We start from the raw sequence: 17,584 nt of genomic DNA, 5'->3' as shown, positions 1-17,584 counted from the left end.
ATGGTCCTTTCTGACTTGGCCTTGGAAGTCTCGTAGCATTACTTCAGTTACATTGTTTTGGTGCTAAGTGAGTCTTAAAGCCAGTTGGATTCAAGGGTAGGGGCATTAGAATTAAACTTTACCATTTGATGGTAAAGTGGCAAGATCATATTGTAGAAATACATTTGGATGGGAGATATAGTGGTGGCCATCTTTGAAGAATGCAATCTGCCACGTGAAGCAAACAGAATGTGTGTAATGAAGGTCCCCAGGGAGTCCATGACTGTTCCTGTGGTTTAATTCCTAGCGACCAGAAAAGTGGAATTGATGTTAACAAAGGCAAGGGGACTGAAAGAGGGGATTCGTTTGATAAAGATGACTAAGTTTGCTTTGTATGTGTTGAGTGTGAGATCTTGGTGGCATATCCTGGTGAAAATATTTAAGTCATAACTGGGAGATGGATTAGTTTGGGTGATATTACAGAAACGGAGATATCTTCTGAGCTCTCTTCATAAATATCATAGTATGATTGCAGTCTTTAGGGAAAAACTTAAAAGGAGAAAAGAACAGAAGACCAGCGACAGAGGCTTTTCAACAACTGTATTGTGTAGTTGAAAGCACAATTGAAGGCATTCCAAATAAATGGAGTAGGAAGACAAGGCAAGGCCCAGTGCCTAGTATTGCAGCCACCTCTAATCTGCATTAAAGAGCTCCTCATGGCTGTCACTATTGGCTTTTAACCAACCTGTTATGAGTTCCCAACTGTTGCTTCCAAACCAAGTGGTTCTTGATCCCTTTGGAGACATCTCAGATCTGCTGAACAGAATATTTTACGGAGAACATCTTTGCAGTATGTGTGGCTTCCTTTTGTTTGGTTTTTATTTTTAAAAGAAAAATGTGTTTCTTTTGGATCCTTTTGAAAGCTTTTAAGTTATGAAAAAGTTATTTAGGCATACAGAGTTTTTAAAGTTTGCAGAAAGAAATCTGGACTTTCATGAAAATCCACTGAAATGGAGGCCAACTGCTGGCCACCTCTTGAACTACAGCTGTGTGAAGGAAGCAAGCACTTAAAGAGATTAATGGGTAAATAACAGAAGAGTTAAACATGAACCGCATTGTTTGAATTGGTTTTTAATAAGATTATTCAGAATGTCTTCAATGTAAACTGACTTCACCATTAAACAATCATCTAAGAATAAATAGGAGTGGGAGACACTATTCTTTATTCTGGGAATTTTTTGAAAGCAACACTGGGACACACATACATACACACACACACACACACATACTTAATATGTTGAGTTAATTTTCTCAGTTTCTAAGAATCTGATTTGTTATATGGTGCTTTCTGTTTAAAATTTGATGAAATATTCATACTCTTTAAAAAAAAAAAATCACCTTCCTATGCATAATTCCCTGCTTAAGCATTTGATTAGTGGTTAAATGCATTAAAGTTACAACTGTAAATTCAGGTTTCTGATGAAATTCATATATGCTTATTTATGTGCTGTCATTTTAGTATTTCAGGTTATTCTTTCAATGAAAATGAACAGAATCCTAAACTAGAGTGCTAACCAGGGAATCTAGCTTTCATTTATTCAACCAGAAATTAAAAGCTTAACTCTTAAGGGGAATAAATTGTTCTGTAATTCTAAATCTAGAAGGAAGGTTCATGAGTACTTGATATTGTCTTGCTCTTCATTTTTTTGAATTGCTCTGCTTATTGAAATGTAGCTTAATCCATGAATATTTACTGCACTAATTACAATCAGTTTCACATTATTTGCCTGAAAAACTGAACTGCTGACATTTAGCAATTTTTGTCATAGAATGCTAGTGCTGACTTACGGACATCAACAATTACGGTGGACAGAAGTAATTTTTATATGTATTTCAACTTTCATGAATTAATTAGAACTACTACAATTCAAATTCAACAGAAAACTTCTTATATACCTTTGGAATATAATAATAAAAAATAATTTCACTCTACTGGAGACTGAAAGATCAAGTTTCTAAGGAATATGCAATTGAGCAAGAAATAAATGTAGAACATAATGTAGAGGTTTGGGAAAAAGTCATTCAATGCTAAATTAAAAAACATATATATGATCTTCTCTCAGCCTTATTTTCATCTCCTTTGGCAAATGTGTCTAAGATACTTTTTATTTCTGAGTATCCTATGATTTTTATTTGGAATATTAATAATTAAAGAAGAACACATTAAGTGGTCATCCACTCTTGGAAGCCATATTAATACTTTATTTAGGTAAAAAAATCCTTTAAATCTGCCATTTTTATAGTAGATTAGAGGGATTTGAGGAAAACTAGAATATCTTAATGATTTTTTTTTTTCTTTTTTAGAATGCCTTAATGTTTTAAATCTAAATCTTTGTATCTTTGACTTGTGATCCTTGAATTTCTATTTTTAAGTCCACTCCATAGTTGCATAAGATGTTACCTTCTTTCTGGAACTTTGAATACTCATTTTTTTTTTAAAGTTCTGATAATAATTCTCAGTGATTTTAGACTCAGTAACAGATGGATCTTGTTCTTAGTGAATAGCTTCTATCTCAGCTTTTTTAGTATGATCCCAGAGTTGTTAATATTCATTTTTTCCTTCTTGATCTCAGGGAATGGTTACATTAAATAACAGAACCAACAATTTGTTACATTCATCTAACCACTTTTTTTTTTAATCCACCGTATCTTGCCCTTCTCCTCATGGCTTGCTGACTGGTAATTTAATTTCTATTTGGTCACTGTTGTCATTGCCTGTCCCTGCAGCTGAGGCTTTACAGTAGCCCCTGATGTTTTAGCCTGCAGTAAACCTCAACAATATTTGATGGTGGAGAGGGAGGTTAAGATGGCTTCTGTTGATATGTAGCTTTCTCAGTGGGTCTCATTTGGGCAAATCGTTTTTCAGGCTTAAAATTTCTCCATGCTTCAAGGCTGTTTTCCCTTTTTAAAATGTGCATGTACATGCCCACAACCTTCCTGCCCATCTGTCACTGTTTAATTTAACTGAAATAATAAACATGAACCTTGAAATAATAAACAGTACTTGACTGAAGAATGAATGCAGTGGAGAATTGGAGAATTTAGCTTATGAAATAATAGGAGCTTGGAAAAATCTCTAAATTAGAAAAAATAACCCGACTGAAAAAGTCGGAGGAAATGAAGGTAACATTTCTCAATTAGCAATCATAATATAACTAATCAGAACTTGACAAAAAATAGCTCTCTGTTACTGTCCTTAGGTGGATGGATAAACCATTGGAAAGCCATTCTGTAGTCAGGGGACCTGATTTATTGGCATAAAATAGTCTAATGACCAATTAGTTGGGTATACAGCATGTGTAATTTGATTTCAGTCTGGGTTTTATGCTTATCTTAGAATCCTTACCCACTACCAGTGAGATAGCTCTGTGGATAGAAATTGGACTAATCTGTTTATGGAAGAATAATTTGCTTCAGTGATCTCAAGACAACACAAAGGCCTAAAAAGCAGCCGTGGACTGGCCTGTTCGTTTCTGTTACTTTTGGTAGAGACTCAAGCTATGAAAGTGTTAGTCACTCAGTCGTGTCCGACTCTATGACTTGGGCTATGGCACTTAGCATAGAGAAACCAAACCAAATCCAGACTCTCTTGTCTCTTTCCTGTCAGCCTTTTAATTTTATTTCTTTTAATTTCTACTATTTCTTGACTGATACACAGGAAAAGCAGAATGATTTTCCACATTTTCTTATTTTCTGATTCCTTCCACATCCGCATCCTTAACCACCACCTCCCTCAGGGTGTAGAGGAAAGAATATTGAGGTGTGAGTTAGAGCTGAGTTGTACCTACCAGCTCTGTTGACACTAGCAAAGCCATGAAAACCTGTCTAGGCTGCTGTGTCACCTTTGATAAAGGAAGATAATTCAGCTTTCTAAGGCCTTTTTCAGTTTCCATTCTACTCATAGTACAGTGCTGCTTACTAGTTTCTGATTGGGAAAGTCTGGGGATTTGGGGTATGAAAGATTGAGGGATGTGGGATACATTTTTAGTAAACTTGCTGCAGAAGTGGTAAACCAATCTCTTAGGAGTCTTTTCTGGATTAATAACATTTGGTGAGACTGGCTGATGAAGAACCTGGAATCCCTGGTAAGAAAGTTACAATTTTTATGATGTACTCAGAGATTAAAGACACTGTGTATTTTGCATTAATTTGACACTGGAGTGAAGTAAAACAAAAGAGCCTCACACAAAGCGGGTGTCAGCTGTTTTAGTGGAGAGGCACTAGCTAACCAAAGCAGGCTTGGAATTCCCCATGGCTGGGGCTGGAGAACGCATGGGGCTGGCACAGACAGCCATGGACCGCTTTACTCAGGCACCTTTCCCTGGATTGTGTGATGAGGAACCAAAACAAACAACTAGAGTTTGTCGCATTGTTCTTGGGAGCCTTGCATGGTTCCATTTTTACCTCTCAATTCCTTCATTATCATAAACAGCAGCAATTCTGGAGTTTTGAAATCACTTCCTTGTGAAGTAATCTTTCCTTGCTGGGGAGCAGACAGAAGCTTCATTGAATAGTCAGGTTGGGCTGTTGTTTTTTTCTCTGCACAGCACAGTGACTTCACCATTGAGGAGCCTTATGGGTTTTTTAGCCCTCCTTTTCCACATCTAGTTTTTCAATTATCTGCCCAATTGGAAGCACAGCTAATATGGAGTAGCTGGCACCAATACTGCTGCTAAGTCACTTCAGTCATATCTGACTCTGTGTGACCCCATACACGGCAGCCCACCAGGCTCCCCTGTCCCTGGGATTCTCCAGGCAAGAACACTGGAGTGGGTTGCCATTTCCTTCTCCAATGCAGGAAAGTGAAAAGTCAAAGTGAAGTCGCTCAGTCGTGTCCGACTGTTCCCAGAGAGTGCCCCCCACCAGGCTCCTCCATCCATGGGATTTTCCAGGCAAGAGTACTGGAGTGGGGTGCCATTGCCTTCTGCGAGCTGGCACCAGTACTGGTTGGTCCTTATTTATTCATTCAGCAAACAATTTCCTGAACATCTTCTGTATGCCTGTGTAGAAAACAGTCTGACCATTCAGAGTGTGATGTGGTAAGCCAGAGTTTCTCTGACCTGAGAGACAATTATTAGGATCTGAATTTGAAACATTTATCGCTGTAGAACTAAGAGAGGGATGTGAGGACCTGAATACGGGACTGTAGCTTGTGAGGCCATGATGAGGTGTTTTGGGGACAGTCTAATGAGGAGCTTTGGGTACTTATATAATACAGGGTCATTGTTCTCTCTCTTTGGAATAGTAAACCGGGCAATAGTGTCTCGTTGAATTTCAAAGCATTTTTACAGTGATTGTATTTTCATTCTTGGGCATTGAGAAATCAAGTGATTTGTCCATAGCCACACAACTAGTTGGGCTTCCCTTGTGACTCAGCTGGTAAAGAATTTGCCTCAATGTGGGAGACCTGGGTTCGATCCCTGGGTTGGGAAGATCCCCTGGAGAAGGTATTTAACCTCAGTTAAATACCACTTTATACAAATCTGAACCCTCTATAGGGTTTTGAACCCTATCTTTGATTTTGTTCTTGAATATTGGGAAAAAATTCTCTCTTGGGGTAATATTTAGGTTCAATTCGGTTCAGTTCAGTTCAGTTGCTCAGTCGTGTCCAACTCTTTGCGACCCCATGAATTGCAGCACGCCAGGCCTCCCTGTCCATCACCAACTCCTGGAGTTCACTTAGACTCACGGCCATCAAGTCAGTGATGCCATCCAGCCATCTCATCCTCTGTCATCCCCTTCTCCTCCTGCCCCCAATCCCTCCCAGCATCAGGGTCTTTTCCAATGAGTCAACTCTTCGCATGAGGTGGCCAAAGTACTGGAGTTTCAGCTTTAGCATCATTCCTGCCAAAGAAATCCCAGGGCTGATCTTCAGAATGGACTGGTTGGATCTCCTTGCAGTCCAAGGGACTCTCAAGAGTCTTCTCCAAGGGGGATTTCAGTAGAAAGTATCTTCATATCAGTGCTGTGACCATGGGATGTAGAGATTTCTGAATGTGTTCATTCCTGTTTAAGGAAGCTAAGTGGGGGAGTCACCTGAGGCTCTAAGGGCTCCTCTTGGCACTGGAAAGCACTTTGGTTTATGCTTTGCTTTCCAGTTGCTATACCCTCTTGGTGTGTCAGCCTGGTTTCTTACAATGGTACACTTAATGGAGTTGGTAAGTCATAAGTTGTTCATTTATTCAGCAGATATTTGAGCGAACTGTCGGGATGCCAGACCCTATTCTGTGTGTTTGGGAATAAAGAAGTGAACAGGACAAAATTTGTGCCTGATATCATGGAGTTTGTATTTTAAAGGACATCTAGATAATAATAAACTGTCAGATAACTTTTATGTGTTTTGGTGTGATAAAGTTTACTGTAAGGAAAAGTCTCTCTTTCTCCCTACACTAAAGTAAGCCAAGGCTCAGATGACAAGAAGCAGCAGCTTCCCAAGCAATGGGAACAACTGTACAAAAGCATTTTGAGTAAAGAGTAGAATGGTATAAGATGAAGTTGAACGAGGCTGTTCAAATATGTAGGGCTTTGTGAGCCAGGATCTGGTGTTCCCTGGATTAAAAAAAAAAATTATTGTTTGTAGATATTTTCATTCAGGTGATGATGGTGATGACTGATGATGCTGAGCCTGAGTAAATACTCATTATTTACTGTATATTAAGGTTAGGGACAGGCTTCCCTGATAGCTCAGTTGGTAAAAGAATCTGCCTGCTATGCAAATAGACCCCGGTTTGATTCCTGGGTCGGGAAGATTCCCTGGAGAAGGGATAGGCTACTCACTCCAGTTTTCTGGCCTAGAGAATTCCATGGACTATATAGTCATGGGGTCTCAAAGACTGAGCAACATTCACTTTCACTTTCAAGGTTAGGGACACATCCTTGTTTTGTTCCTAGACAGACTCATTTCTCTGCCTTATTTAAAATTATCTAAACAATTAGCAAATGAAAAATAAGGAACCATGGTAAGGTAAAAGTTTATTAACAATCAGTAAATAAATAGCTTTGTTTTTATTGATGTTTGCTTTTCTGTACCCAGTTACTTACTTATTTGAATGAATTTTCATTTGGAGTTGCTCTTAAATCTGACAAAATGAAAGTATGTTTGTGGGAAAGGGAAAGGATTTACTTCCTTCTTGTGCTGGGGAAAGAAAAAGCCCTTAGTGATAATAGCTTGGTAAGTTATTATTTTAAGAAAAGAAGATAATTGGTAGAGGCTTAATTTTTACTCAGTTGAGGTTATACTTAACTAATTTCCTGGCAATTGAATTTTGATAATTTAATTTTGCTTCATATTTTGGCCTTAAGTGTATTTCATATTTAAAATGTGAAATTAGTTGCTTTTGTTTGAAGGTGAAGTAATTTCTTCAGGCGATCAGTGAGTCATTCAGGTAATTTAAGAAAATAGTTTATTAATGGTAATAAGTGTCCCCAGTTGTCTAAAGGAGTTAGAATACCTTCAAAATGAGTAAGACACAGTTTACCTCAAGTCAGTCACAAGTAGCTTATCTGCTGAGTGGATTTCTTGCAGGCAATTTTGATTCTCCAGCTAGCTTTCTTTCCATATCACCCGTTTGTTTCAAAACTATTTTAAGCCCTACTCTAATGGTGGATATTCAGGGATTGAAATGAATCTGAAAGATAACCTGACTAAAATATGGTTAAGAAGGCAATCCTTAAAAACAGTATACTCTGGTAATGCATTCTAGGGCTTCCTAGTGATTCAGAGATAAAGAATCCACCTGCTAGTGCAGGAGATGTGGGTTTGATCCCTAGGTTGGGAAGATCTCCTGGAGAAGGAAATGGCAACCCAACTCCAGTGTCCTTGCCTGGGAAATTCCATGGACAGAGGAGCACGGTGGGCTGCAGTCCATGGGGTTGCAAAGGTTGGACATGAGTGAGCAACTAAACAACAACAATAACAACAATGCATTCTAAATCCAAAGGAACCTGATTTCTGGATTGAGTGTAATTTGGAATTTGTATTCTACTTCTCCCTTCCTAGGGCATAGCATAGTGCCATGCAGATCTTTTTGATCGTAATAGACCTTTCTTTTTCCAAGTGAATGAATGAAACCTACTGAAGCAAATAATAAGAGAATTGATAATATCTCTTTCATGAACCAGATTGAGCCAAATATGTATCTGAGTATTTAGGGCAGGTACCTGGTGCCAGCTCAGGGACGCCCTGGAGAAGCTTATTGACAGCGTTGAGGAGGGGGCATTACTGAACTAGTATTTGTTGTGCTGGTATTTCAGTGCCCTTGATATAGAAAAATAAAGAAATAGGAAAATACCCCTCATCTCCTGCAGTTCCTTTTCCCCCGTGTTTTTCTTACTTAGTGAATTCCTACAGAAATACTTAACCTTCATCTGAAGCATTATCTGTAAGCCAGTCCTATACTGCCAGCGGTCTTGGGGTGGGGAAGAAAATACGGGCCAATGAAATCCACAGGGAACTTTGGATCGAATAGTCTTTCCTTTTTTCATCTCTGTGACCCCAGCTTTAATCATGGCTGGTAAGATCACAAAAACATGTCTTTGCTTTAATTCTCTTTTTTTTTTTCCCTCTGTCTACTCATTGTGGTATAAGTTAACTCAAATATACTTAAAAGACAATGCAGAATGAGCCAAAAAAAGGCAGTAAGCCATAACTGGATCATTAGCACTTAAATTTAACAGCTCCTAGGGATTTGGGTTTCATCTTTTGACTGGGCAACTGTGTGAGGATTATACCAAGTTGGCAATGTTAGTAGTAAACTAAAGATATTGTTCTGTGAAACATGCCTTCATCGTAATTTGTAAAAGATATTAATACAAACCTACTGATCAGACAGTAAGTTCAGTAATGTAAGTAATGTGTGGATTATTTTTATTATTAAAAATTCAAACATATAAATGGATTTCTTATGAAAATTTCCAAACATAAATTATAAACGTAAAAACATATACACACACATATGTGTGTGTGTGTGTATATATATGAGAGAGAGAGAGAGAGAAAGGATAGTGTAATGAACCACCTTTATATATCTTCCAGATTCAGCAGTTACCAGAGTTATGTTACACATGCTTCATCTATCCCTTTCATTGTCCTTGGCTAAGTTTTACAAAGTATATCCCTAAAATGTTATTTTTACTCCTATGCACTTTAGTATGCATCTCTAAAAAATACAGACACTTTCTTCCACATTCACAGTGCCATTGGCACATCCTGTAAATAATTCCTTGGGATCATATAATATCTAATATATATGTAACTATCTGTATTATTTGGAAGTATCCTTTTTTACATTTGTTTTTTTCAAGTTGGAATCTAAACAAGGTTCATACTTTGAGTTTGGTTGTTCTGCCTTTGAATCTCTTCTAATCTTGTGATTTAGACTGTTGATGCCTGGTTTTTGTGGCTAAGGGAGCCAAGTGGGAAGAAGCAGGAATGAGGTAACGGATATTAAGCCAGGCTAAAAGGAAAAACCTTTAAAAATCACAGAGCCTGCTGGGGATAGGGAGATTTGGTTGTAACATCTGTGGCTGAAATAATGTTTTTCAGGCCCATGTCAAACTTTAAAAAATACCTCCTTTCAAAGCAGTTGAATTGATGTATATTTTGTTCTATGCAAGACATAACTAAATTTGAGTTGCTATTAGGAATGTTAGAAACTGAAGTTGTCATTCTTAAACCAAAATAGAATAAAGAGAAAAAGTCCCCACCAGAGAGTAACCCAAGATTGTATATCAACTATATTTCAATTAAAAACACATACAACCACATGTTTCTAAGAGCTCTATTTCTGTTTACAAATTAGACATCAGTTACCTTTCTACAGATTGTCTTCTTCAATTCAAAAAAGAGAAGAGTATTTTTCCTTTGGACTTTATCTATTTTTGCAGTAATTTTTTAAAAATCCAATTATGATCCTCCTAGAATAATTGTCTATCTACCGTTAAATATGCTGTTTCTTAGGATAATGTTATATAATTGCATATTAGGACATAGCCTGGTGGAGGAAATGGCAACCCACTCCAATATTCTTGCCTGAAGTATTCTATGGACAGAGAAACCTGGCAGGCTAAAGTCCATGGGGTCACAAGAGTCAGACACGACTTAAGTGACTAGACCACCACTACCAAACCACTACATTAGGGCATACATTGAAAAAAAAATTGCATTCTAAAATAACAGTTAACATAGTAGAACAGAACCTCACTAAGAGTAATGTCCAAATAACTTCACAATGTTTAAGGCTCTTTCCAACTTTCTTTATTAATTCTACATAGGATCTGGATAAAAATTTAGTTTGTAATAGACTACACTTTGAGAAACCAAAGGGTAATTTACTAAAATATAGTTTCAAAAATATGTTTTCTTTGAATATATATAGTTTCTATAACTGCACACTATAAACTATAATAAACTATAAGGTTATGTTCTCCTCACTGGAAATCTTGAGTTTTACAATATAGAACATTGGTGAGTCCTTGGTTAACCTTCAGAACTTTTTGGATGTGGGTGCAGGCTTAAATATTAAAGCTCATTTACAGATAAGACACATGCTGTGTGTGTTTTTGTAAGAAATAGAACCTGTCACAGCTTCAAATCCTAAGACCCATCATAAAAAAGAAAGTAGGTGAAAAGTAGAAAGTGAGACACTTTTAATTTCCCACCTTCCGAATGCCAGGATTTTGCTCTTTCCTAACAGTGTTAATGTGTGTCAATAGTTTGTGCTTTTACCTTTTGGTACCTGATAATTCCAAATGTTTGCTTTACATATGCCTTTTAGGTGCCCTAATGTGAGTCTGCAAAAGCTACCGGAAGAGTGGTTATTGAGTGTTTTAGAGGAAATTAAATGCTGTGATCCTTCGTCTAAACTGTGTGCCACAAGACGCAGTGCTGGAATTCCTTTCTACATACAGGTATTATGCTTACCTGCAGGATCATAGCTGGGGGTTTTGTTTGTTTTTGGTTTTTTGATAATAACCCCCCTGACCCATGAGTGATCGTATTGCATAAGGGACATTTCTGTCTTTTCTATAGTTCATTTCACAAATACTTTGTTATAATGTGTGGACATTGTGTTCCTGTGACAGATCTCTTCTTGGAACAAACCCTCTAAGAGGTCAGTCTTAAAATATGAACAGAGAGTGGTAGAGATTTCCACCTGTGTGTGAAGTACGAAGACATCACTGTGGTGCTTTCATTCCTCACTTCAGGAAGCGCACATGCTACCTTTTTTTCAATTAGAAAAAATATTCTTCCTTTCTTTTCAAAGACCCTTAAGACTCTCTAGGCAACCAGTGTTAAAAGTTTCTTTTGAATCCTTCCGCAAAATATCCATGCATGAAATAATCCTAATCCTAATAGTAGCTTTTATAAGTGGTTCTTTCACATGTTATCTCATTTAATCCTTTCTCAAGCCCTACAAGATAGATGCTATTATCATCCATATATTGGGCCATAGAAAAGTTAGGTAAGTGACTTGCCAGTGCATAGGGATAGCAAAAGCAGAACTGAGCTGAGCCCAGGCACCCTGCCTCCTGAACACCTGTCTTATGAGAGAGAGAGTGTGTGTGCATGCATTTTCTTTTTTATCACCGATGAAAGCACACTCCACACATTGTTTTGCCCCTTGCATTTTTTTTACTTAACATTATACCTCAAAGATTGCTCCATATCAGCATGTTCAGATATTGCTAATATTTCCACAGATATTGAAAATATTTCCACAGTGTTGAAATTAAGAGACCATCACCTTTATGAATCCAAAGAATGAAAACTAAGTCCTCACAATACTAAACCAGACCCGACCTGAAAATCTTTCTTTAATATTCAGGAAGGTAAAATCTAGGAATAGGTTTAAAAAAAAAAGAAAATGAAAATAAGTGAAATGAAGTCTGTTTTTTAGTGCCCCAGTATTTTTTCCTTCCCTTTGTTATTCCTCCCCCAAATTCCCAGAGTCATGATCTTTTTATGACGGTGGGTACCAGTTGGAAAGGTTGATTTGACACACAGATTGCCAAGGTGGTAGATTTTAGTGATCTTCAGAAATCAACTCATTCTGACCTAGTGTGTTTTTGCCTCTTATGTCTGTCTGAGAACAAGTGTTAAGGCAGCAGCAAGGTTTGGTCACACATTTGTGCTGTGTGCTTATTCTTGGTTCCCAACTAATATCATATATTGGTGATAATGATAGAGAGGTCAGGACTGTACTTTCTTAGCCCAGCCTTGAGAAGAATGTCATAACTACACACAGCTCTTGGGGGCGGGGGGTGGGGGACACACAAAAACTATGGTTCCCAGGAGACACATTAGTAATCACATATGGCTTTCTTATTTATTTTAGTTGAATAAAATCTAAATTAATAGAAAAATCTGCTCAGGAAAGTCCCCTTTTTCCTAGTATAACTTTACCAATAAAGTAATATTCTTGTTCTAGTGGAAAGCTCTGCTCGGTGTTAGCTGTGAAGAAAAACTGCCTACTTAGTTTATGAGCTTACCTTTGGTGTAGATATATATAAAATTTTTTTGAATGGTCAAAAGATAGTTTATGTATTTTCTGAGCATAAGTATGTTATGAGAAATTTCTTTTTTAAACCTGTTTTGCCCATGTATTTTTACTTTTCTCCTTATGGGTTATAAATCTTTCAGAAGAAGCTGAATAACTTGAAGCTTTCACTCTTGGCAGCCAGTAGCTACGTATATATGAAATATCCTGGCTACTCACAGTCCTACACAGCTACTAACCATATTCTGTCTGTGTATAATGGAATCATATAATACGTGGTATTTGTGTTTGTCCTCTTTCACTTAGCATCATGTTTTAAGGTTCATCCATATTGTAGCATGTGGAAGTACTTACTCCTTTTTATTGCCTCAAGTGGTTTGATACTACTATTTTTATGTTTATCAGAATGGTAGAGAGTAAGCAACTCTTGAACGTTCAAATATAGGACTTCTTTGAAGTTCATAGTGTTTCCTTTTGTCCCATGGAGTTTCCAGTGCTACAGTTTGAGAGTCCTCCAGCCTCCAGTCCTCTTATGAAGAATTGAATAACTGATCTATCTCCAGGGAGTTTCCACATCCTTACAAGAAATTTAATCCAGAGGTTTTTTTGTTTTTCAAGTAAAGGGAAGTTTCTTGTTGGATAATTAAAACTTATTGTATCTGAGACCTGCCACCCAGTTATGGTCCTAGAAGAGTTGTCAACAGGAGCTGTTTTCAGCCTCTTAGTATTACATAATCAACAAGCCAAACTGGAGGTAACCATAGAGATTCTGTAATATCACCACCTGATTTTACAGGTGAAGTATCAGAGGGATGGAGAGGTTAAGCTGCTTGTTCAAGGCCACACAGCTTTATTAACTTACTTAACACCCCACTGAGGAATCCATTCTGGGGAATAGCAGTCAGGTGTATATAAAATAATAGTCCTGATAATTTCTTTTTTGTTTTTCCATAGGCATTGTTGGCATCTGAACCTAAGAAAGGCAAAATGGATTTGTTGAAAATAACAATGAAAGAGTTAATCTCTTTGGCTGGACCTACAGATGACTCACAAAGCACAGTCCCCAAGGTAATGATGGAAATACAGGAACTCTGCTAGGAAGTCAGTGGTTTTAAATCTCTGCTGTACTTAAAAAGAAAATTTTAAAAATCTGTCAAAGATACAGAGCCCTTGAAGATAAGACAGACATTTGAAGCTTATTTGGAGAGGATTGTTTTTGGTTTGGTTTTTCTAGTCCACAAAATAAACCATTGCTTTAGTTGGTATAGATTAACCAAGATGGTCTGTTTTTTAACTCTAGTGAAAACATTCGATTTAGGCAAGGTATTTTACAATATTACAATTGTATCTAAAAATTTAAAAATGCATGTGCTATCATTTTCAGATTTCGTGTGTGCTTTTTTGAGTTGATGTATATTTTAAAATTTAGCAGTTGGGTCTTCCCCTAAAATGTAGTGTCTGGCTTTTTGGTATATTCATATTTTAATTTTAGCTAATTCTTAGTCCTTTTTTGTCACTGCTAACATTGGATTAAGTATATACTTATTTGTGTGTATGAAGTTGGGTTAAGTGTCCCTCACAGTTCCGCCCCACTTCATGGTAGTACACACCTGTCAGAAACTTCTTGTCTAGGGTTTCTCAGCCAATGCCTTGTAGTAGGATGTTCCTGCCCACCTGGTGGGGGCCCATGTTAGGTAGAGAACAGATTGAGAGCTGAAGTTTACAGTCAAGTACAGTAAGTCAAGTACATATGGTTTTATGTCAGAGCCTGTGGGAGGTATTAAAGGGAAGCCCATGGGCCAGAATGTGGACCAGTGGGAAAGGATAGGGTTTATTAATACACTTCACATAGTGGCCTGTGACTGTATGATGTAAAAATTCTTTAAAAGTTTTAAATGAAAAGTTACAGATCATCTTTCAGAAATGATCTGAAATCACTTTAAGATTTTTTTTCCCCCTAAAATGTGAAAAATATAACTGGTTCCACTTTTAGACTATCAGTTAGAAAAATACTATTGTTTAATAAGAACATCTGAAAATAGTGGAATTTGATTTTTAAGAGTGCTTTGAATTATTACCTTACTTGGCTTCAAAGCCATTAGTGATCATTTTTACTAAATCAGTAAAAATTTAACATTTTATCTCTGACCAGTCTTCTAGGTGTTAGATGATTTACGTTGCTACTCTTCTCCCATGGTTTATTTCTCTATATTTTTTAATGTATCTGAAATATTTCAGCACATAAAAATGTATGGTGACTAAGCAACATCCATAAAACCAATTCCAAGTTTAAGAAGTAAAACATTATAGATTGAATACACTCTAGATGCCTCCATATTCTATTTCCCTTTTTTCCTTCTCAGCTATAAATCACTAAATGAAAAATTTCATGCATGTTTTTCATTCTTTAAGAGCTTTTTTTTTCTCTTTGAATATGAATTATGTTATCTACACATTGTTTTATTTTGGGTTTTTTCCAATCAACATATTTTAAGGTTAGTGAGCTCCAAGTTCATTTTAATTTCTGAGCAGAGTTTCACTGTATATAAACGTTTTCTTTTCTGCTTGGTGTGAAATTATTGTGTTCTCCAGTTTTATTTGTATTTCTCTGTCAACTGATAGCTTTACCATCTCTCCATATATTTATTAGTCTTTTGGATAGCCTCTGTGAATTGCCTTTTTAAAGACTGCCTACCTTTAATTTGGTTGTCTTTGTCTGGCAGGAGTTGGTTTTTTTTTTGTTGTTTTAAAATTATTTTCCTGATTTTTTTTCCTTTTTGGTTATTTGAATTACACATCTTCTCTCAGTCTATTGCTTCTTTTCACTTTGCTTATTATTCTGTTATTGCCCAGAAGTTTTAAATTTTAATAAAATGGAATATATCAGCCCTTGTGGTTTGTGCATTTGGATATTGTTTTAGAAAGCCTTCCATAACGAAGTCAGAAAGATATTTCATATTTTCTTTATATAATACACCCTTTTCTCTTGTACTGTTGTACTAACACCATTTATCTCATATACTATTTCTGTCCACATATGTGTCTGTTTCTGTGCTCTATTATGTTAGTCTGTCCTAAATCACTATTTTATTTACTGTATTTTTTAAAATGAGCTTCGATATCTGATAGAATGAATCTCCTTTTTTTCCCCCCCTTTGGAATTACCTTGGCAGTACTTGTCCCATTGCTCTGCCATAAAAGTTTTAGAATCAGCTTGTTAAGTTCACCCAGAAAGCCCTTTTGAATTTTGGTTGGAATTTAAATTTATTATTTGGGAAAAATGACTTCTTTTTTTGATTCAGTTCATGCACATGGCTTTATATCTCCATTTATTCAGATCTTTCTTAATGTTTTTCATTACATTAAAAAATAATTTTCCATAAAAGTCTTACAGATCTTTTGTGAAATGTTCAGTCACCTACCTGTAATACAGCTAATGACTTATCTGTAAATTCCATGAATTTTCTTTATAGATAATCATATCCTTCATAAGTAATACTAAATTTGCTTTACTTTCCTGATTCTTTAAAACAGTTTTCTTAATCTTCTGGGTGGCACTTGTAGTAACAGTTTTGTATAGAAATAGAGATAGCCAGCATCCTTGGGTTGTTTCTGATATTTGCTGTAGGTTTCCTCTTTTCAAGGAAATTAGATTTTATTGAATGCTTTTAAGCATTTTTGAGATAATTGTTTTCTTCTAGAATTTGCAAATATCATGAATTATAATATGACCTTTGCAATAAGACAATGAACTCCTAACTTTGAAATGGCAAATTTTTTTACACGTTGCTAGATTCACTTAAAAATTTGAAAAAAATTTATTTCACATATTTTCACTGGATTTGAAACTGATATTAACCTGTGCTTTTCCTTTTTCATGCTGTATCTGTCCTTTTTTCATGTGAAAGTTTTTTGTTGAATTATACTAAGCATACAGAGATGTGTACAAATAATGTTTGCCTCCACAAAGTTTCACACAGTGAACACACTTCAGCAAGAAGTGAAACATTTTAGCACTTGAAAGCCCACTCATACTGCCTTCTAATCAGCACCTTTCCCCCAAGTACAACCACTAACTTAGTTTTAACACCTTAGGTTTACCTGTTTTTTTAAAAATTTCTTCTGAATGTAGCCATACATTCTATACTCTTTTGGTAGAATTTCTTTTGACATTTTGTTTATGCTATCATACATGTTCTGAATTATTCATTTTCATTGCTATGTAGTAGTATGTAATTTGAACTTCTCTAGTGGCTCAGTTGGTAAAGAATCTGCCTGCAGTGCAGGAGACCCAGGTTCGATCCCTGGGTTGAGAAGATCCCCTGGAGAAGGAAATGGCAACCCACTCCAGTATTCCTGCCTGAAGAATTCTGTGGACAGAGGAGCCTGGCAGGCTACAGACCATGAGGTCACAAAGATCGGACACGACAGAGAGACTAATACCTTCACTTTTCAGTATATAATTTGTTCATCCATTCTGTTTTGAACATTTGGATAGTTTTAAATTTGAAGTAATTAAGAACAGTGCTTTTAAGAACATTCTTTTACATGCTTAATGGTCAACATATATGTACATTTCTTTGGAATAGATACTTAGGAGTGGTTATTGGGTATGTATATGTTGAGCCTTTAATAGATACCATTTCTCAAAGTAGTTGTCCCTACCTCTTTTTTTATTTTATTTTATTTTTAAGTCCATAGCTTATTTTGATAGCCAGCCTGTACTGGGCTGATGAAACAAACTTGGGCATTTCTCTTAATGGTTTAAGTAAGATTGGAATTATCTATTCTTTGAATATTTGGTAGAATTCATCCATAAAATCACGTGGGTCTTTTGTGTGTATGAATGTGTGTGTTATTTTGTTGGGTTTGGTGTCTTGCTTTTGTTTTGGTCTATGAGTGAGATTTTAACTATTGTTTTTCTTTATATAATGGTAGTATCTCTATAGCTTTTCCATTTCTCCTTGAATTTGGCTTGATTAGTTCTGCTTTCTAGAAAATTGTTTATTTTGCCCTTAATTTTTCTGACTAGGAAACTAGTCAGTTAA

At 36.3% G+C, this 17,584-nt stretch overlaps 1 protein-coding gene across 2 annotated transcripts in view; it reads left to right on the top strand.

Annotated features, from left to right (window-relative positions):
- Positions 1-17,584, top strand: part of THADA (THADA armadillo repeat containing) — a 328,900-nt gene that overhangs the window by 65,494 nt on the left and 245,822 nt on the right. For both annotated transcript variants that reach the window (XM_040224708.1, XM_040224707.1), the window contains 2 exons: positions 10,815-10,947; positions 13,491-13,604. In XM_040224708.1, coding sequence (XP_040080642.1) covers positions 10,815-10,947; positions 13,491-13,604 — 247 coding nt within the window. The remainder of the gene's footprint in view (positions 1-10,814; positions 10,948-13,490; positions 13,605-17,584) is intronic.

Source organism: Oryx dammah, unplaced genomic scaffold, assembly GCF_014754425.2.
Source record: "Oryx dammah isolate SB20612 unplaced genomic scaffold, SCBI_Odam_1.1 HiC_scaffold_25, whole genome shotgun sequence".
NCBI lineage: Eukaryota > Metazoa > Chordata > Mammalia > Artiodactyla > Bovidae > Oryx > Oryx dammah.
The sequence above is the reverse complement of the archived record's forward strand: the minus strand, read 5'-3'. Positions and strand labels throughout refer to the sequence as shown.